The 20,483-nt window shown below is 52.5% G+C and overlaps 1 protein-coding gene across 5 annotated transcripts in view; it reads left to right on the top strand.

The window, feature by feature from the left end:
• lpp (LIM domain containing preferred translocation partner in lipoma) overlaps positions 1-20,483 on the top strand; it is a 672,742-nt gene that overhangs the window by 520,484 nt on the left and 131,775 nt on the right. For all 5 annotated transcript variants that reach the window (XM_072473629.1, XM_072473634.1, XM_072473633.1 and 2 more), the window contains one exon: positions 8,004-8,705. In XM_072473629.1, the coding sequence (XP_072329730.1) occupies positions 8,004-8,705 (702 nt within the window). The remainder of the gene's footprint in view (positions 1-8,003; positions 8,706-20,483) is intronic.

Raw genomic sequence — 20,483 nt, forward strand, 5'->3', positions numbered from 1 at the left:
GAGAGGGGACAAGGCAGTGATCCAGTCAGTGGGGAGAGAGAGGGTACAAGGCAGTGATCCAGTCAGTGGGGGGAGAGAGAGGACAAGACAGTGATCCAGTCAGTGGGGCGAGACAGGGGACAAGGCAGTGATCCAGTCAGTGGGGAGAGAGAGGGGACAAGGCAGTGATCCAGTCAGTGGGGAGAGGGGACAAGGCAGTGATCCAGTCAGTGGGTTAGAGAGAGGTGACAAGGCAGTGATCCAGTCAGTGGGGAGAGAGAGGGGACAAGGCAGTGATCCAGTCAGTGGCTTAGCGAGAGGGGACAAGGCAGTGATCCAGTCAGTGGGTTAGAGAGAAGGGACAAGGCAGTGATCCAGTCAGTGGGGAGAGAGAGGGGACAAGGCAGTGATCCAGTCAGTGGGGAGAGAGAGGGGACAAGGCAGTGATCCAGTCAGTGGGGAGAGAGAGGGTACAAGGCAGTGATCCAGTCAGTGGGGGGAGAGAGAGGACAAGACAGTGATCCAGTCAGTGGGGAGAGACAGGGGACAAGGCAGTGATCCAGTCAGTGGGGAGAGAGAGGGGACAAGGCAGTGATCCAGCCAGTGGGGGGAGAGAGGGGACAAGGCAGTGATCCAGTCAGTGGGTTAGAGAGAGGGGACAAGGCAGTGATCCAGTCAGTGGCTTAGCGAGAGCGGACAAGGCAGTGATCCAGTCAGTGGGTTAGAGAGAGGTGACAAGGCAGTGATCCAGTCAGTGGGGAGAGAGAGGGGACAAGGCAGTGATCCAGTCAGTGGGGAGAGAGGGGACAAGGCAGTGATCCCGTCAGTGTGGAGAGAGAGGGGACAAGGCAGTGATCCAGTCAGTGGGGAGAGAGAGGGGACAAGGCAGTGATCCAGTCAGTGGGGAAAGAGAGGGGACAAGGCAGTGATCCAGTCAGTGGGGAGAGAGAGAGGGGACAAGGCAGTGATCCAGTCAGTGGGGAGAGAGAGGGGACAAGGCAGTGATCCAGTCAGTGGCTTAGCGAGAGGGGACATGGCAGTGATCCAGTCAGTGGCTTAGCGAGAGGGGACAAGGCAGTGATCCAGTCAGTGGGTTAGAGGGAGGGGACAAGGCAGTGATCCAGTCAGTGGGTTAGAGAGAGAGGAAAAGGCAGTGATCCAGTCATGGGTTAGAGAGAGGGGATAAGGCAGTGATCCGGTCAGTGGCTTAGCGAGAGGGGACAAGGCAGTGATCCAGTCAGTGGGTTAGAGAGAGGGGACAAGGCAGTGATCCAGTCAGTGGGGAGAGAGAGGGGACAAGGCAGTGATCCAGTCAGTGGCTTAGCGAGAGGGGACAAGGCAGTGATCCAGTCAGTGGGGAGAGAGAGGGGACAAGGCAGTGATCCAGTCAGTGGCTTAGCGAGAGGGGACAAGGCAGTGATCCAGTCAGTGGGTTAGAGAGAGGGGACAAGGCAGTGATCCAGTCAGTGGGGAGAGAGAGGGGACAAGGCAGTGATCCAGTCAGTGGGTTAGAGAGAGGGGACAAGGCAGTGATCCAGTCTGTGGGGAGGGAGAGGGGACAAGGCAGTGATCCAGTCAGTGGGGAGAGAGAGGGGACGAGACAGTGATCCAGTCAGTGGCTTAGCGAGAGGGGACAAGGCAGTGATCCAGTCAGTGGGGAGAGAGAGGGGACAAGGCAGTGATCCAGTCAGTGGGGAGAGAGAGGGGACAAGGCAGTGATGCAGTCAGTGGGGAGAGCGAGGGGACGAGGCAGTGATCCAGTCAGTGGCTTAGCGAGAGGGGACAAGGCAGTGATCCAGTCAGTGGGGAGAGAGAGGGGACAAGGCAGTGATCCAGTCAGTGGGGAGAGAGAGGGGACAAGGCAGTGATCCAGTCAGTGGGGAGAGAGAGGGGGCAAGTCAGTGATCCAGTCAGTGGGGAGAGAGAGGTGACAAGGCAGTGATCCAGTCAGTGGGGAGAGATAGGGGACAAGGCAGTGATCCAGTCAGTGGCTTAGCAAAAGGGGACAAGGCAGTGATCCAGTCAGTGGGTTAGAGAGAGGGGACAAGGCAGTGATCCAGTCTGTGGGGAGGGAGAGGGGACAAGGCAGTGATCCAGTCAGTGGGGAGAAAGAGGGGACGAGGCAGTGATCCAGTCAGTGGCTTAGCGAGAGGGGACAAGGCAGTGATCCAGTCAGTGGGGAGAGAGAGGGGACAAGGCAGTGATCCAGTCAGTGGGGAGAGAGAGGGGACAAGGCAGTGATCCAGTCTGTGGGGAGAGAGAGGGGACGAGGCAGTGATCCAGTCAGTGGCTTAGCGAGAGGGGACAAGGCAGTGATCCAGTCAGTGGGGGGAGAGAGGGGACAAGGCAGTGATCCAGTCAGTGGGGAGAGAGAGGGGACAAGGCAGTGATCCAGTCAGTGGGGAGAGAGAGGGGACAAGGCAGTGATCCAGTCAGTGGAGAGAGAGGGGACAAGGCAGTGATCCGGTCAGTGGCTTAGCGAGAGGGTACAAGACAGTGATCCAGTCAGTGGGTTAGAGAGAGGGGACAAGACAGTGATCCGGTCAGTGGGTTAGAGAGAGGTGACAAGGCAGTGATCCCGTCAGTGGGTTAGAGAGAGGTGACAAGGCTGTGATCCAGTCAGTGGGTTAGATAGAGGGGACAAGGCAGTGATCCAGTCAGTGGGGAGAGAGAGGGGACAAGGCAGTGATCCAGTCAGTGGGGAGAGAGAGAGGACAAGGCAATGATCCAGTCAGTGGGGAGAGAGAGAGGGGACAAGGCAGTGATCCAGTCAGTGGGGAGAGAGAGAGGGGACAAGGCAGTGATCCAGTCAGTGGGGAGAGAGAGAGAGGACAATGCAGTGATCCAGTCAGTGGGTTAGAGAGAGGGGACAAAACAGTGATCCAATCAGTGGGTTAGAGAGAGGGGACAAGGCAGTGATCCAGTCAGTGGGGAGAGAGAGGGGACAAGGCAATGATCCAGTCAGTGGGGAGAGAGAGGGGACAAGGCAATGATCCAGTCAGTGGGGAGAGAGAGAGGGGACAAGGCAGTGATCCAGTCAGTGGGGAGAGAGAGAGGGGACAAGGCAGTGATCCAATCAGTGGGTTAGAGAGAGGGGACAAGGCAGTGATCCAGTCAGTGGGGAGAGAGAGGGGACAAGGCAGTGATCCAGTCAGTGGGGAGAGAGAGAGGGGACAAGGCAGTGATCCAGTCAGTGGTTTAGAGAGAGGTGACAAGGCAGTGATCCAGTCAGTTGGTTAGAGAGAGGGGACAAGGCAGTGATCCAGTCAGTGGGGAGAGAGAGGGGACAAGGCAGTGATCCAGTCAGTGGGTTAGAGAGAGGGGACACGGCAGTGATCCAGTCAGTGGGTTAGAGGGAGGGGACAGGGCAGTGATCCAGTCAGTGGTTTAGAGAGAGGTGACAAGGCAGTGATCCAGTCAGTGGGTTAGAGAGAGGGGACAAGGCAGTGATCCAGTCAGTGGGGAGAGAGAGGGGACAAGGCAGTGATCCAGTCAGTGGGGAGAGAGAGGGGACGAGGCAGTGATCCAGTCAGTGGCTTAGCGAGAGGGGACAAGGCAGTGATCCAGTCAGTGGGGAGAGAGAGGGGACAAGGCAGTGATCCAGTCAGTGGGGAGAGAGAGGGTACAAGGCAGTGATCCAGTCAGTGGGGGGAGAGAGAGGACAAGACAGTGATCCAGTCAGTGGGGCGAGAAAGGGGACAAGGCAGTGATCCAGTCAGTGGGGAGAGAGAGTGGACAAGGCAGTGATCCAGTCAGTGGGGAGAGGGGACAAGGCAGTGATCCAGTCAGTGGGTTAGAGAGAGGTGACAAGGCAGTGATCCAGTCAGTGGGGAGAGAGAGGGGACAAGGCAGTGATCCAGTCAGTGGCTTAGCGAGAGGGGACAAGGCAGTGATCCAGTCAGTGGGTTAGAGAGAAGGGACAAGGCAGTGATCCAGTCAGTGGGGAGAGAGAGGGGACAAGGCAGTGATCCAGTCAGTGGGGAGAGAGAGGGGACAAGGCAGTGATCCAGTCAGTGGGGAGAGAGAGGGTACAAGGCAGTGATCCAGTCAGTGGGGGGAGAGAGAGGACAAGACAGTGATCCAGTCAGTGGGGAGAGACAGGGGACAAGGCAGTGATCCAGTCAGTGGGGAGAGAGAGGGGACAAGGCAGTGATCCAGCCAGTGGGGGGAGAGAGGGGACAAGGCAGTGATCCAGTCAGTGGGTTAGAGAGAGGGGACAAGGCAGTGATCCAGTCAGTGGCTTAGCGAGAGCGGACAAGGCAGTGATCCAGTCAGTGGGTTAGAGAGAGGTGACAAGGCAGTGATCCAGTCAGTGGGGAGAGAGAGGGGACAAGGCAGTGATCCAGTCAGTGGGGAGAGAGGGGACAAGGCAGTGATCCCGTCAGTGTGGAGAGAGAGGGGACAAGGCAGTGATCCAGTCAGTGGGGAGAGAGAGGGGACAAGGCAGTGATCCAGTCAGTGGGGAAAGAGAGGGGACAAGGCAGTGATCCAGTCAGTGGGGAGAGAGAGAGGGGACAAGGCAGTGATCCAGTCAGTGGGGAGAGAGAGGGGACAAGGCAGTGATCCAGTCAGTGGCTTAGCGAGAGGGGACATGGCAGTGATCCAGTCAGTGGCTTAGCGAGAGGGGACAAGGCAGTGATCCAGTCAGTGGGTTAGAGGGAGGGGACAAGGCAGTGATCCAGTCAGTGGGTTAGAGAGAGAGGAAAAGGCAGTGATCCAGTCATGGGTTAGAGAGAGGGGATAAGGCAGTGATCCAGTCAGTGGGTTAGAGGGAGGGGACAAGGCAGTGATCCAGTCAGTGGGCTAGAGAGAGAGGAAAAGGCAGTGATCCAGTCAGTGGGTTAGAGAGAGGGGACAAGGCAGTGATCCAGTCAGTGGGTTAGCGAGAGGTGACATGGCAGTGATCCAGTCAGTGGGGAGAGAGAGGTGACAAGGCAGTGATCCAGTCAGTGGGTTAGAGGGAGGGGACAAGGCAGTGATCCAGTCAGTGGGTTAGAGAGAGAGGAAAAGGCAGTGATCCAGTCAGTGGGGAGAGAGGGGACAAGGCAGTGATCCAGTCAGTGGGTTAGAGGGAGGGGACAAGGCAGTGATCCAGTCAGTGGGTTAGAGAGAGAGGAAAAGGCAGTGATCCAGTCAGTGGGTTAGAGAGAGGGGACAAGGCAGTGATCCAGTCAGTGGGTTAGAGAGAGGGGACAAGGCAGTGATCCAGTCAGTGGGTTAGAGAGAAGGGACAAGGCAGTGATCCAGTCAGTGGGGAGAGAGAGGGGACAAGGCAGTGATCCAGTCAGTGGGGAGAGAGAGGGGACAAGGCAGTGATCCAGTCAGTGGGGAGAGAGAGGGTACAAGGCAGTGATCCAGTCAGTGGGGGGAGAGAGAGGACAAGACAGTGATCCAGTCAGTGGGGAGAGACAGGGGACAAGGCAGTGATCCAGTCAGTGGGGAGAGAGAGGGGACAAGGCAGTGATCCAGCCAGTGGGGGGAGAGAGGGGACAAGGCAGTGATCCAGTCAGTGGGTTAGAGAGAGGGGACAAGGCAGTGATCCAGTCAGTGGCTTAGCGAGAGCGGACAAGGCAGTGATCCAGTCAGTGGGTTAGAGAGAGGTGACAAGGCAGTGATCCAGTCAGTGGGGAGAGAGAGGGGACAAGGCAGTGATCCAGTCAGTGGGGAGAGAGGGGACAAGGCAGTGATCCCGTCAGTGTGGAGAGAGAGGGGACAAGGCAGTGATCCAGTCAGTGGGGAGAGAGAGGGGACAAGGCAGTGATCCAGTCAGTGGGGAAAGAGAGGGGACAAGGCAGTGATCCAGTCAGTGGGGAGAGAGAGAGGGGACAAGGCAGTGATCCAGTCAGTGGGGAGAGAGAGGGGACAAGGCAGTGATCCAGTCAGTGGCTTAGCGAGAGGGGACATGGCAGTGATCCAGTCAGTGGCTTAGCGAGAGGGGACAAGGCAGTGATCCAGTCAGTGGGTTAGAGGGAGGGGACAAGGCAGTGATCCAGTCAGTGGGTTAGAGAGAGAGGAAAAGGCAGTGATCCAGTCATGGGTTAGAGAGAGGGGATAAGGCAGTGATCCAGTCAGTGGGTTAGAGGGAGGGGACAAGGCAGTGATCCAGTCAGTGGGCTAGAGAGAGAGGAAAAGGCAGTGATCCAGTCAGTGGGTTAGAGAGAGGGGACAAGGCAGTGATCCAGTCAGTGGGTTAGCGAGAGGTGACATGGCAGTGATCCAGTCAGTGGGGAGAGAGAGGTGACAAGGCAGTGATCCAGTCAGTGGGTTAGAGGGAGGGGACAAGGCAGTGATCCAGTCAGTGGGTTAGAGAGAGAGGAAAAGGCAGTGATCCAGTCAGTGGGGAGAGAGGGGACAAGGCAGTGATCCAGTCAGTGGGTTAGAGAGAGAGGAAAAGGCAGTGATCCAGTCATGGGTTAGAGAGAGGGGATAAGGCAGTGATCCAGTCAGTGGGTTAGAGGGAGGGGACAAGGCAGTGATCCAGTCAGTGGGCTAGAGAGAGAGGAAAAGGCAGTGATCCAGTCAGTGGGTTAGAGAGAGGGGACAAGGCAGTGATCCAGTCAGTGGGTTAGCGAGAGGTGACATGGCAGTGATCCAGTCAGTGGGGAGAGAGAGGTGACAAGGCAGTGATCCAGTCAGTGGGTTAGAGGGAGGGGACAAGGCAGTGATCCAGTCAGTGGGTTAGAGAGAGAGGAAAAGGCAGTGATCCAGTCAGTGGGGAGAGAGGGGACAAGGCAGTGATCCAGTCAGTGGGTTAGAGGGAGGGGACAAGGCAGTGATCCAGTCAGTGGGTTAGAGAGAGAGGAAAAGGCAGTGATCCAGTCAGTGGGTTAGAGAGAGGGGACAAGGCAGTGATCCAGTCAGTGGGTTAGAGAGAGAGGTGAAACGGCAGTGATCCAGTCAGTGGCTTAGCGAGAGGGGACAAGGCAGTGATCCAGTCAGTGGGTTAGAGAGCTATAGTCATGTAGATCTGGTGGGAAATGTTTGGAGAGTGGCCAGTCTTTCAGTGTAGATGATTTTTCCGCTCTCTGTTGCGGATTTTAATTTGCACCGATTTTCCCAGCACGTCCGTATCACCTTGAGCTGAGCCAGTATTTTACTCACAGCATTGATTGTTCTTTAATGAAATGGGACTTTCGTGTCTGTGCTGCTCGCTTACGGATATTCAATAGCCTGTTAAATGTTCAGTGTGAATGTGACACGTGTCGCACAGCCAGTGTGATTCTGACCAAGACTTTCCATTTTCACCTTGTTGCATAGAATCACAAAAATCCACAACAGGCTTTTTCAGCCAAATGATCTTTCCTGTTGGTTCCGGAACCTTCTTCTTGCCCCTTTTCATCTCTGTCAATATTTCCTTCTATTCCTTTATCCCTGTCTGTTTATCCAGTTTTCACTTCAATATATCGCTAATATTCATCTCAACGGGTCCCCATGAGAGTGGGTTAAACATTCTCATTCCTCCCTGGGTAAAGATGTTTCTTCTTAATTCCTGATGGGATTTATATGTGACTCGCTTACATTTACATCGGACGACACGGTAGCACAGTGGTTAGCACTGTTGCTTCACAGCTCCAGGGTCCCGGGTTCGATTCCCGGCTTGGGTCACTGTCTGTGTGGAGTCTGCTCGTTCTCCCCGTGTCTGCGTGGGTTTCCTCCGGGCGCTCCGGTTTCCTCCCACAACTCCCGAAAGACATGCTGTTAGGTGAATTGGACATTCTGAATTCTCCCTCTGTGTACCCGAACAGGCGCCGGAGTGTGGCGACTAGGGGCTTTTCGCATTAACTTCATTGCGGTGTTAATGTAAGCCTACTTGTGACACTAATAAAGATTATTATTATGGCCCTTAATTCTGGTTGTGTGTTTAAGTGGACACACCTCTATATCTGTACCATCAAACCCTGTCATAATCTTAAAGTTGTTTCACAGATCAGCTCATCAGTCTTCTCTGCCTGTTCAATCTTTCATGGTAAGTATATCCTCTTCATTCTGCTCTCATCCTCATGAATCTTTTTCTTCTTTTTCAGAGTCATGGAGTCACCTCGACCATCGGTTCTTCTACTCCACAAGCTCCGATAACAATGGCCTCTCACAGTCCAGTGATCGGACATCAGAGGATGGTCATCCCCTCTCAGCCGCTGCTCACAGCCACCAAGAAAACAGCGACAAAGCCCCATGCAGCCCAGGGCGTGGCAATGGCCCCAAAGAGCCAACCACAGCCCGTGCCAGCCTCCTACACCACAGCCTCCACTCCTGCCCGACCAGCCTTCAATGTGCAAGTTAAAACAGCACAACCCAATCCAAATTTCATGCCGCAAGGTTTTCAGCAGCCCGGCGCAGACCCTGCCCGTTCACAGTACCAGCAGTATAACTTGCAGCCATCCAGGTTCCCGGAGCCAGCTCCACCAATTCAGCATTACACTCAGCAGCCCCGCGCCACAGACCAAGGGTATGGGGTGATGCCCACACGATACCCTGACCCAGGTTATACCTACTCTCCTTCGCCAAGTCGTTATCAAGATCAACGGCCAATGGCTCCAGCGCCGGCATTTGGAGTGGGATATGCAGGTGACCCATCATATGGAGCACAGAATACCTGGCGACCAGAGGCAGCTTATTCCAACGTCACACCTGGACCAAAGCCTGCTGCTTATCAACCAGTTCCAACAAAGAAAACCTACATCACTGACCAGACACCGGGGCAATCTCCAGCTCCGCAGCAACCCAAGGTACAAATCCATCGCGTGTTAAGAATGTTGTACATTTCCATGTCCTTTGTTTGTGGAATTCCCTATCCCCAATTCCCTCACTATTCCGTATAGCCTGCAGAACTTTCAAACTCAAGTTGAGTGTCATATATTCACCGTTCCTTCCCTACAGAAACCAGTGGCCAGAAATGTATGCTCCCACACCAGTGTGATTTTAGTTTGCGGAGTGGAGGTGGGGCAGTAACCTTTCACCCACTTGCTGATCACAAATCTATCCACCTCTGCCTTAAAAATATTCGGAAGCTCTGCTTCTACTGTCTTTTCAGGAAGAGAGCTCCAGGGACTCACTGCACTCAGTGATAAAAAATTCCCGTTGTCTCTGTTTTAAATGCACATCCCCTTGTTTTGAAACAGTGGCCCCAGTTCCAGATTCTCCCACAAGAGGAAACAACCTCTCCACATCCACCCTGTCAATGCCCCTCAGGATCATAAAGGTTTCAATCAAGTCGCCTCTCACTCTTCTAAACTCCATCCATACAAGCAGAGTCTGTCCAACATCTCCTCAGAAGACAACCCACCCAATCCCTGGTATTCGTCTGGTAAACCATCTCTGAACTGCTTCCAACACATTTACATCCTTTCTTAAATCAGGAGACCAATACTGCACAATACCCCAGATGTGGGGCGAGATTCTCCGACCCCCCCGCCAGGTCGGAGAATCGCCGGGGGCTGGCGCGAATCCCGCCCCCGCCGGTTGCCGAATTCCCCGGCACCGGAGATTCGGCGGGGGCAGGAATTGCGGCGCGCCGGTTGGCGGGCCCCCCCGCGCGATTCTCCGGCCCGGATGGGCCGAAGTCCCGCTGCTAGAATGCCTGTCCCGCCGGCGTGGATTAAACCACCTCCCTTACCGGCGGGACAAGGCGGCGCCGGCGGGCTCCAGGGTCCTGGCCGGGGGGGGCGATCTGGCCCCGGGAGGGTGCCCCCACGGTGGCCTGGGATCGGGGCCCACCGATCCGCGGGTGGGCCTGTGCCGTGGGGGCACTCTTTTCCTTCCACCTTTGCCACGGACTCCCTCCACAGCGCATGCGCGGGGATGCCGTGAGCGGCCGCTAACGCTCCCGCGCATGCGCCGCCCGGCAATGTCATTTCCGCGCCAGCTGGCGGGGCACTTCCGCCAGCTGGCGGGGCGGAAATCAGTCCGGCGCGGGCCTAGCCCCTCAAGGTTAGGGCTCGGCCCCCCAAGATGCAGAAGATTCCGCACCTTTGGGGCGGCGCGATGCCCGACTGATTTGCGCCGTTTCTGGAGCCGGTCGGCAGACATCGCGCCGATACCGGAGAATTTCGCCCGTGGTCTCACTAGTGCCCTGTACAACTGAAACAGACCCCTCTTCAATTCCTCTCACAATCAGTGATAACGTTCTGTTAACATTCCTCATTACGTGCTGTATCTCTATAATTGCCTTTTGCACTTCATGAACTTAGACACCCAATTCTCTCTGCACCGCGAAGCTCTGCAATCTCTCGCTGTGTGGATAATATGCTCACTTTTTATTCTTCCTGCCAAAGTGGACAATTTCACATGTGCCCACATTGTACTCCATTTGCCAGATGGTTGCCCCCTTATCCAATCTCTCTATACCCCTTTTGCAGCCTCCTTATGTCCTTTTCACAACTTACTTTCCTGGCTCTTTGTGTCATCAGCAAATGTAGCAACCATTGCTCCTTGACCCAAGTCATTTATATAAATTGTAAAAGGTCCCAGCATTGATCCCTGTGACACACCACTTGTCACATCCTGCCGACCTGAAAAATACCCATTTATACCTCCTCTCTGTTTCCTGTTAATCAGCCAATCTTCAATCCATGCCAGTGATTTATCTCATAACATGAACTTTTATTTTCTGCAATAACCTTTGATGTGGCACCTTATCAAATGCCTTCTGGAAATCTAAGTACAGTACGTCCTTACTCATTACTGAGACCAACTTTATATTCCTGATTTAATAACGGAATATAAATTCCACCAGCTGTTAGAACATAGAACATAGAACAATACAGCGCAGTACAGGCCCTTCGGCCCACGATGTTGCACCGAAACAAAAGCCATCTAACCTACACTATGCCATTATCATCCATATGTTTATCCAATAAACTTTGAAATGCCCTCAATGTTGGCGAGTTCACTACTGTAGCAGGTAGGGCATTCCACGGCCTCACTACTCTTTGCGTAAAGAACCTACCTCTGACCTCTGTCCTATATCTATTACCCCTCAGTTTAAAGCTATGTCCCCTCGTGCCAGCCATATCCATCCGCGGGAGAAGGCTCTCACTGTCCACCCTATCCAACCCCCTGATCATTTTGTATGCCTCTATTAAGTCTCCTCTTAACCTTCTTCTCTCCAACGAAAACAGCCTCAAGTCCATCAGCCTTTCCTCATAAGATTTTCCCTCCATACCAGGCAACATCCTGGTAAATCTCCTCTGCACCCGTTCCAAAGCCTCCACGTCCTTCCTATAATGCGGTGACCAGAACTGTACGCAATACTCCAAATGCGGCCGGACCAGAGTTCTGTACAGCTGCAACATGACCTCCCGACTCCGGAACTCAATCCCTCTACCAATAAAGGCCAACACTCCATAGGCCTTCTTCACAACCCTATCAACCTGGGTGGCAACTTTCAGGGATCTATGTACATGGACACCTAGATCCCTCTGCTCATCCACACTTTCAAGAACTTTACCATTAGCCAAATATTCCGCATTCCTGTTATTCCTTCCAAAGTGAATCACCTCACACTTCTCTACATTAAACTCCATTTGCCACCTCTCAGCCCAGCTCTGCAGCTTATCTATATCCCTCTGTAACCTGCTACATCCTTCCACACTATCGACAACACCACCGACTTTAGTATCGTCTGCAAATTTACTCACCCACCCTTCTGCGCCTTCCTCTAGGTCATTGATAAAAATGACAAACAGCAACGGCCACAGAACAGATCCTTGTGGTACTCCACTTGTGACTGTACTCCATTCTGAACATTTCCCATCAACCACCACCCTCTGTCTTCTTTCAGCTAGCCAATTTCTGATCCACATCTCTAAATCACCCTCAATCCCCAGCCTCCGTATTTTTTGCAATAGCCTACCGTGGGGAACCTTATCAAACGCTTTGCTGAAATCCATATACACCACATCAACTGCTCTACCCTCGTCTACCTGTTCAGTCACCTTCTCAAAGAACTCAATAAGGTTTGTGAGGCATGACCTACCCTTCACAAAGCCATGCTGACTATCCCTGATCATATTATTCCTATCTAGATGATTATAAATCTTGTCTCTTATAATCCCCTCCAAGACTTTACCCACTACAGACGTGAGGCTCACCGGTCTATAGTTGCCGGGGTTGTCTCTGCTCCCCTTTTTGAACAAAGGGACCACATTTGCTGTCCTCTGGCACTATTCCTGTAGCCAATGATGACATAAAAATCAAAGCCAAAGGTCCAGCAATCTCTTCCCTGGCCTCCCAGAGAATCCTAGGATAAATCCCATCAGGTCCCGGGGACTTATCTATTTTCAGCCTGTCCAGAATTGCCAACACCTCTTCCCTACGTACCTCAATGCCATCTATTCTATTAGCCTGGGGCTCAGCATTCTCCTCCACAACATTATCTTTTTCCTGAGTGAATACTGACGAAAAATATTCATTTAGTATCTCGCCTATCTCTTCAGACTCCACACACAATTTCCCATCCCTGTCCTTGACTGGTCCTACTCTTTCCCAAGTCATTCGCTTATTCCTGACATACCTATAGAAAGCTTTTGGGTTTTCCTTGATCCTTCCTGCCAAATACTTCTCATGTCCCCTCCTTGCTCGTCTTAGCTCTCTCTTTAGATCCTTCCTCGCTACCTTGTAACTATCCATCGCCCCAACCGAAACTTCACACCACACCTTCACATAGGCCTCCTTCTTCCTCTTAACAAGAGATTCCACTTCCTTGGTAAACCACGGTTCCCTCGCTCGACGCCTTCCTCCCTGTCTGACCGGTACATACTTATCAAGAACACGCAGTAGCTGATCCTTGAACAAGCCCCACTTATCCAGTGTGCCCAACACTTGCAGCCTACTTCTCCACCTTATCCCCCCCAAGTCACGTCTAATGGCATCATAATTGCCCTTCCCCCAGCTATAACTCTTGCCCTGCGGTGTATACTTACCCCTTTCCATCATTAACGTAAACGTCACCGAATTGTGGTCACTGTCCCCAAAGTGCTCTCCTACCTCCAAATCCAACACCTGGCCTGGTTCATTACCCAAAACCAAATCCAACGTGGCCTCGCCTCTTGTTGGCCTGTCAACATATTGTTTCAGGAAACCCTCCTGCACACACTGTACAAAAAACGACCCATCTATTGTACTCGAACTATATCTTTTCCAGTCAATATTTGGAAAGTTAAAGTCTCCCATAATAACTACCCTGTTACTTTCGCTCTTATCCAGAATCATCTTCGCCATCCTTTCCTCTACATCCCTAGAACTATTAGGAGGCCTATAAAAAACTCCCAAAAGGGTGACCTCTCCTTTCCTGTTTCTAACTTCAGCCCATACTACCTCGGAAGAAGAGTCCCCATCTAGCATCCTCTCCGCCACCGTAATACTGCTCTTGACTAGCAGCGCCACACCTCCCCCTCTTTTGCCTCCTTCTCTGAGCTTACTAAAACACCTAAACCCCGGAACCTGCAACATCCATTCCTGTCCCTGCTCTATCCATGTCTCCGAAATGGCCACAACATCGAAGTCCCAGGTACCAACCCATGCTGCCAGTTCCCCTACCTTGTTTCGTATACTCCTGGCATTGAAGTAGACACACTTCAAACCACCTACCTGAACACTGGCCCCCTCCTGCGACGTCAAATCTGTGCTCCTGACCTCTATACTCTCATTCTCCCTTACCCTAAAACTACAATCCAGGTTCCCATGCCCCTGCTGCATTAGTTTAAACCCCCCCAAAGAGCACTAACAAATCTCCCCCCCAGGATATTTGTGCCCCTCAGGTTCAGATGTAGACCATCCTGTCTGTAGAGGTCCCACCTTCCCCAGAAAGAGCCCCAGTTATCCAGAAATCTGAATCCCTCCCGCCTGCACCATCCCTGTAGCCACGTGTTTAAATGCTCGCTCTCCCTATTCCTCATCTCACTATCATGTGGCACGGGCAACAACCCAGAGATAACAACTCTGTTTGTTCTAGTTCTGAGCTTCCATCCTAGCTCCCTGAAAGCCTGCCTGACATCCTTGTCCCCTTTCCTACCTATGTCGTTAGTGCCAATGTGGACCACGACTTGGGGCTGCTCCCCCTCCCCCTAAGGACCCGGAAAACACGATCCGAGACATCACGTATCCTTGCACCTGGGAGGCAACATACCAAACGTGAGTCTCTCACACTCCCACAAAATCTCCTATCTGTGCCCCTGACTATAGAGTCCCCAATTACTAATGCTCTGCTCCTCTCCCCCCTTCCCTTCTGAGCAACAGGGACAGACTCCGTGCCAGAGGCCCGTACTCCATGGCTTACCCCTGGTAAGTCCCCCCCCCCACAAGTATCCAAAGCGGTATACTTGTTTCTCAGGGGAACGACCGCAGGGGATCCCTGCACTGACTGCTTTTTCCCAGTCCCTCTTACAGTTACCCAGCTATCTCCAATCTTTGGTGTAACTAATTCCCTGAAACTGCTATCTATGACCCCTTCTGCCTCCCGAATGATCCAAAGTTCTTCCAACTCCAGCTCCAGTTCCCTAACTCGGTCTTGGAGGAGCTGGAGATGGCAGCACTTCCTGCAGGTAAAATCAGCAGGGACACTAACTGCATCCCTCACCTCAAACATCCTGCAGGAGGAACATTGCACTCCCTTCCCTGCCATTCCTCTAACTTTCTACCAACATCTGGCTAACAACTAAATTACATTTTTAATAAAAAATAATAATAATATAATAAAATATGGTACTTACCTCAGACCAATGGGTTTTATTATTAGGTTAGAGGAGGAGGGCGGGTGGGAGACATTACACGTGTAGTGTCTCGGGTTTCCTCTCCACCAGAATTTATTGGTGAGAAGGTTGTGGGAAGGTACCGAGATAGGGAGGGTTGTACAGGCTGGAGGAGGTTACAGAGATAGGGAGGGTTGTAGGGGCTGGAGGAGGTTACAGAGATAGAGAGAGTTGTACAGGCTGGAGGAGGTTACAGAGATAGGGAGGGTTGTAGGGGCTGGAGGAGGTTACAGAGATAGAGAGGGTTGTACAGGCTGGAGGAGGTTACAGGGATAGGGAGGGTTGTGCAAGCTGGAGGAGGTTACAGTGATAGGGAGGGTTGAAGGGACTGGAAGAGGTTACAGAGATAGAGAGGGTTGTACAGGCTGGAGGAGGGTACAGGGGTGGGGAGGGTTGTACAGGCTGGGGGAGGTTACACGGGTAGGGAGGGTTTTACAGGCTGGAGGAGGGTACAGGGGTGGGGAGGGTTGTACAGGCTGGAGGAGGTTACAGAGATAGGGAGGATTGTACAGGCTGGAAGAGGTTACTGAGATAAGTGGGGCTGTAGGGGCTGGAGGAGGTTACTGAGATAGGGAGCGTTGTAGGGACTGGAGGAGGTTACAGAGATAGAGAGGGTTGTAGGGGCTGGAGGAGGTTACTGAGATAGGGAGCGTTGTAGGGGCTGGAGGAGGTTACAGAGATAGGGAGGGTTGTAGGGGCTGGAGGAGGTTACAGAGATAGAGAGGGTTGTACAGGCTGGAGGAGGTTACAGGGATAGGGAGGGTTGTGCAAGCTGGAGGAGGGTACAGAGATAGGGAGGATTGCACAGGCTGGGGGAGGTTACAGAGATAGGGAGGGTTGTACAGGCTGGAGGAGGTTACACGGGTAGGGAGGGTTTTACAGGCTGGAGGAGGGTACAGGGGTGGGGAGGGTTGTACAGGCTGGAGGAGGTTACAGAGATAGGGAGGATTGTACAGGCTGGAAGAGGTTACTGAGATAAGTGGGGCTGTAGGGGCTGGAGGAGGTTACTGAGATAGGGAGCGTTGTAGGGACTGGAGGCAGTTACTGAGGTGGTGGATTGTAGGGGCTAGAAGAGGTTACAGGGATAGTGAGGCTTTTAGTACAGGAGGAGATTGCAGGACGGATGTAGTACTGGGGAGGTTACAGGAATAGGAAGGGGTGCAGTACGGGAGGGGGTGCAGTACTGGAGGAGGTTACAGGAATAGGAAGGGGTGCAGTACGGGAGGAGATTGCTGGGATTGGAAGGGTTGCAGTGCTAGAGGAGATTACAGGGATATGGAGGGCTCTAGTAACAGAGGAGGTTACAGGGATAGGGAGGGCTGTAGTAATGGAGGAGGTTTACAGGGATTGGGAGGGCTGTAGTAATGGCGGAGGTTCGGGGGGTAGGGAGGGTTGTAGTAATGGAGGAGGTTAGAGGGAGAGTTGTAGTAATGGAGGAGGTTAGAGGGAGAGGGAGAGTTGTAGTAATGGAGGAGGTTTACAGGGATAGGGAGGGTTGTTATAATGGAGGAGGTTTACAGGGATAGGGAGAGTTGCAGTAATGGAGGAGGTTAGAGGGAGAGGGAGAGTTGTAGTAATGGAGGAGGTTTACAGGGATTGGGAGGGTAGTAGTAATGGAGGAGATTTACAGGGATAGGGAGGGTTGTAGTAATGGAGGAGGTTAGAGGGAGAGGGAGAGTTGTAGTAATGGAGGAGGTTAGAGGTTTGGGAGGGTTGTAGTAGTGGAGGAGGTTTACAGGGATAGGGAGGGTTGTAGTAATGGAGGAGGTTTACACGGATAGGGAGGGTTGTAGTAATGGAGGAGATTTACAGGGATAGGGAGGGTTGTAATAATGGAGGAGATTTACAGGGATAGGGAGGGTTGTAGTAATGGAGGAGCTTAGAGGGATAGGGAGGGTTGTAGTAATGGAGGAGGTTCACAGGGATAGGGAGGGTTGTAGTAATGGAGGAGGTCACAGGGATAGGGAGGGTTGTAATAATGGAGGAGGTGAGGGGGTAGGGAGGGTAGTAGTAATGGAGGAGGTCACAGGGATAGGGAGGGTTGTAGTAGTGGAGGAGGTTTACAGGGATAGGGAGGGTTGTATTAATGGAGGAGGTTAGAGGGGTAGGGAGGGTTGTAGTAATGGAGGAGGTCACAGGGATAGGGAGTGTTGTAGTAATGGAGGAGCTTAGAGGGATAGGGAGGGTTGTAGTAATGGAGGAGGTTTACAGGGATAGGGAGAGTTGCAGTAATGGAGGAGGTTAGAGGGAGAGGGAGAGTTGTAGTAATGGAGGAGGTTGACAGGGATTGGGAGGGTAGTAGTAATGGAGGAGATTTACAGGGATAGGGAGGGTTGTAGTAATGGAGGAGGTTAGAGGGAGAGGGAGAGTTGTAGTAATGGAGGAGGTTAGAGGTTTGGGAGGGTTGTAGTAGCGGAGGAGGTTTACAGGGATAGGGAGGGTTGTAGTAATGGAGGAGGTTACAGGGATAGGGAGTGTTGTAGTAATGGAGGAGGTTTACACGGATAGGGAGGGTTGTAGTAATGGAGGAGATTTACAGGGATAGGGAGGGTTGTGATAATGGAGGAGATTTACAGGGATAGGGAGGGTTGTAGTAATGGAGGAGCTTAGAGGGATAGGGAGGGTTGTAGTAATGGAGGATGTTCACAGGGATAGGGAGGGTTGTAGTAATGGAGGAGGTCACAGGGATAGGGAGGGTTGTAATAATGGAGGAGGTTAGAGGGGTAGGGAGGGTTGTAGTAATGGAGGAGGTCACAGGGATAGGGAGGGTTGTAGTAGTGGAGGAGCTTAGAGGGATAGGGAGGGTTGTAGTAATGGAGGAGGTTTACAGGGGTAGGGAGGGTTGTTGTAATGTAGGAGGTTTACAGGGGTAGGGAGGGTTGTAGTAATGGAGGAGGATTACAGGGATAGGGAGGGTTGTAGTAATGGAGGAGGTTACAGGGATCGGGAGGGTTGTAGTAATGTAGGAGGTCACGGATAGGGAGGGTTGTAGTAATGGAGGAGGTTTTCAGAGATAGGGAGAGTTGTAGTAATGGAGGAGGTTGACAGGGATTGGGAGGGTTGTAGTAATGGAGGAGGTCACATGGGTAGTGAGGTAGTAGTAATGGAGGAGATTTACAGGGATAGGGAGGGTTGTAGTAATGGAGGAGCTTTACAGGGATAGGGAGGGTTGTAGTAATGGAGGAGAGTTACAGGGATAGGGAGGGTTGTAGTAATGGAGGGAGGTTCACAGGGATAGGGTGGGTTGTAGAATTTGAGGTACAGGGATAGGGAGGGTTGTAGTAATGGAGGTACAGGGATAGAGAGGGTTGTAGTAATGGAGGAGGTTTACACGGATAGGGAGAGTTGTAGTAATGGAGGTACAGGGATAGGGAGGGTTGTAGCAATGGAGGAGGTTTACATGAATAGGGAGGGTTGTAGTAATGGAGGTACAGGGATAGGGAGGGTTGTAGTAATGGAGGTACAGGGATAGGGAGGGTTGTAGTAATGGAGGTACAGGGATAGGGAGGGCTGTAGTAATGGAGGTACAGGGATAGGGAGGGTTGTAGTAATGGAGGTACAGGGATAGGGAGGGTTGTAGTAATGGAGGTACAGGGATAGGGAGGGTTGGAGTAATGGAGGTACAGGGATAGGGAGGGTTGTAGTAATGGAGGTACAGGGATAGGGAGGGTTGTAGTAATGGAGGTACAGGGATAGGGAGGGTTGTAGTAATGGAGGTACAGGGATAGGGAGGGTTGTAGTAATGGAGGAGGTTTACACGGATAGGGAGAGTTGTATTAATGGAGGTACAGGGATAGGGAGGGTTGTAGCAATGGAGGAGGTTTACATGGATAGGGAGGGTTGTAGTAATGGAGGTACAGGGATAGGGAGGGTTGTAGTAATGGAGGTACAGGGATAGGAAGGGTTGTAGTAATGGAGGTACAGGGATAGGGAGGGTTGTAGTAATGGAGGTACAGGGATAGGGAGGGTTGTAGTAATGGAGGAGGTTTACAGGGGTAGGGAAGGTTGTAGTAATGGAGGAGGTTGACAGGGATTGGGAGGGTTGTAGTAATGGAGGAGGTCACATGGGTAGTGAGGGTAGTAGTAATGGAGGAGCTTTACAGGGATAGGGAGGGTTGTAGTAATGGAGGAGAGTTACAGGGATAGGGAGGGTTGTAGTAATGGAGGAGGTTCACAGGGATAGGGTGGGTTGTAGAATTTGAGGTACAGGTATAGGGAGGGTTGTAGTAATGGAGGTACAGGGATAGGGAGGGTTGTAGTAATGGAGGAGGTTTACAGGGGTAGGGAGGGTTGCAGTAATGGAGGAGGTTTACAGGCATAGGGAGGGTTGTAGTAATGGAGGAGGTACAGGGATAGGGAGGGTTGTAGTAATGGAGGAGGTTTACATGGAAAGGGAGAGTTGTAGTAATGGAGGTACAGGGATAGGGAGGGTTGTAGCAATGGAGGTACAGGGATAGGGAGGGTTGTAGTAATGGAGGTACAGGGATAGGGAGGGTTGTAGTAATGGAGGTACAGGGATAGGGAGGGTTGTAGTAATGGAGGTACAGGGATAGGGAGGGATGTAGTAATGGAGGTACAGGGATAGGGAGGGTTGTAGTAATGGTGGAGGTTTACAGGGATAGGGAGGGTTGTAGTAATGGAGGTACATGGATAGGGAGGGTTGTAGTAATGGTGGAGGTTTACAGGGATAGGGAGGGTTGTAGTAATGGTGGAGGTTTACAGGGATAGGGAGGGTTGTAGTAATGGAGGTACAGGGATAGGGAGGGTTGTAGTAATGGAGGTACAGGGATAGGGAGGGTTGTAGTAATGGAGGTACAGGGATAGGGAGGGTTGTAGTAATGGAGGTACAGGGATAGGGAGGGTTGTAGTAATGGTGGAGGTTTACAGGGATAGGGAGGGTTGTAGTAATGGAGGTACAGGGATAGGGAGGGTTGTAGTAATGGAGGTACAGGGATAGGGAGGGTTGTAGTAATGGAGGTACATGGATAGGGAGGGTTGTAGTAATGGAGGTACAGGGATAGGGAGGGTTGTAGTAATGGAGGTACAGGGATAGGGAGGGTTGGAGTAATGGAGGTACATGGATAGGGAGGGTTGTAGTAATGGAGGTACAGGGATAGGGAGGGTTGTAGTAATGGAGGAGGTCACAGGGAAGCCTCTCCGCTGGGATGAGAGATTGATCCACTCTGGAATGCACTGGGCAAGAGCTGTGTTTGGGTTGTTGATGTGTTGCCTGGTTACAGTGAAACGATTAGACAGGAGAGGGTATCACCGAGTTTTAGTGAATTGAAGTGTGCAGTCAGTGATTATCAGGGGATGGAGTGAGTTGGGCAGTGAATCTAGTAAACGGTCCATCAATGGAAAGGGTTTTATTCATTGGAGAACTTTGCTTCTGTCTCCTGATTGACACCATTGGATGTTTGAGGCACTGAATCTGTTGGACATCTCACCAAGGTGAGAGACCTCTCTCCATGTCGTCATTCCTCAGCTGTCTTTGCTCCCCCAACACCTCTCCCCTGCTGCCTCCTCCCTCCCTCCCTCCACTCCTCCCACCCCTTCACCCTCCATCCGTCCATTCCTCCCTCCCCACCACCCTCCCTCCCTCCACTCTTCCCTCCCTCATCCCTCCACTCCTCCCTCCCACCCTCCCTCCCTCCACTGCTCCCTCCCTCCCTTCACCCTCCACTCCTCCCACCCCTTCACCCTCCATCCGTCCATTCCTCCCTCCCCACCACCCTCCCTCCTTCCACTCCTCCCTCC

Source organism: Scyliorhinus torazame, chromosome 14 (assembly GCF_047496885.1).
Source record: "Scyliorhinus torazame isolate Kashiwa2021f chromosome 14, sScyTor2.1, whole genome shotgun sequence".
In the NCBI taxonomy this organism is placed as follows: domain Eukaryota; kingdom Metazoa; phylum Chordata; class Chondrichthyes; order Carcharhiniformes; family Scyliorhinidae; genus Scyliorhinus; species Scyliorhinus torazame.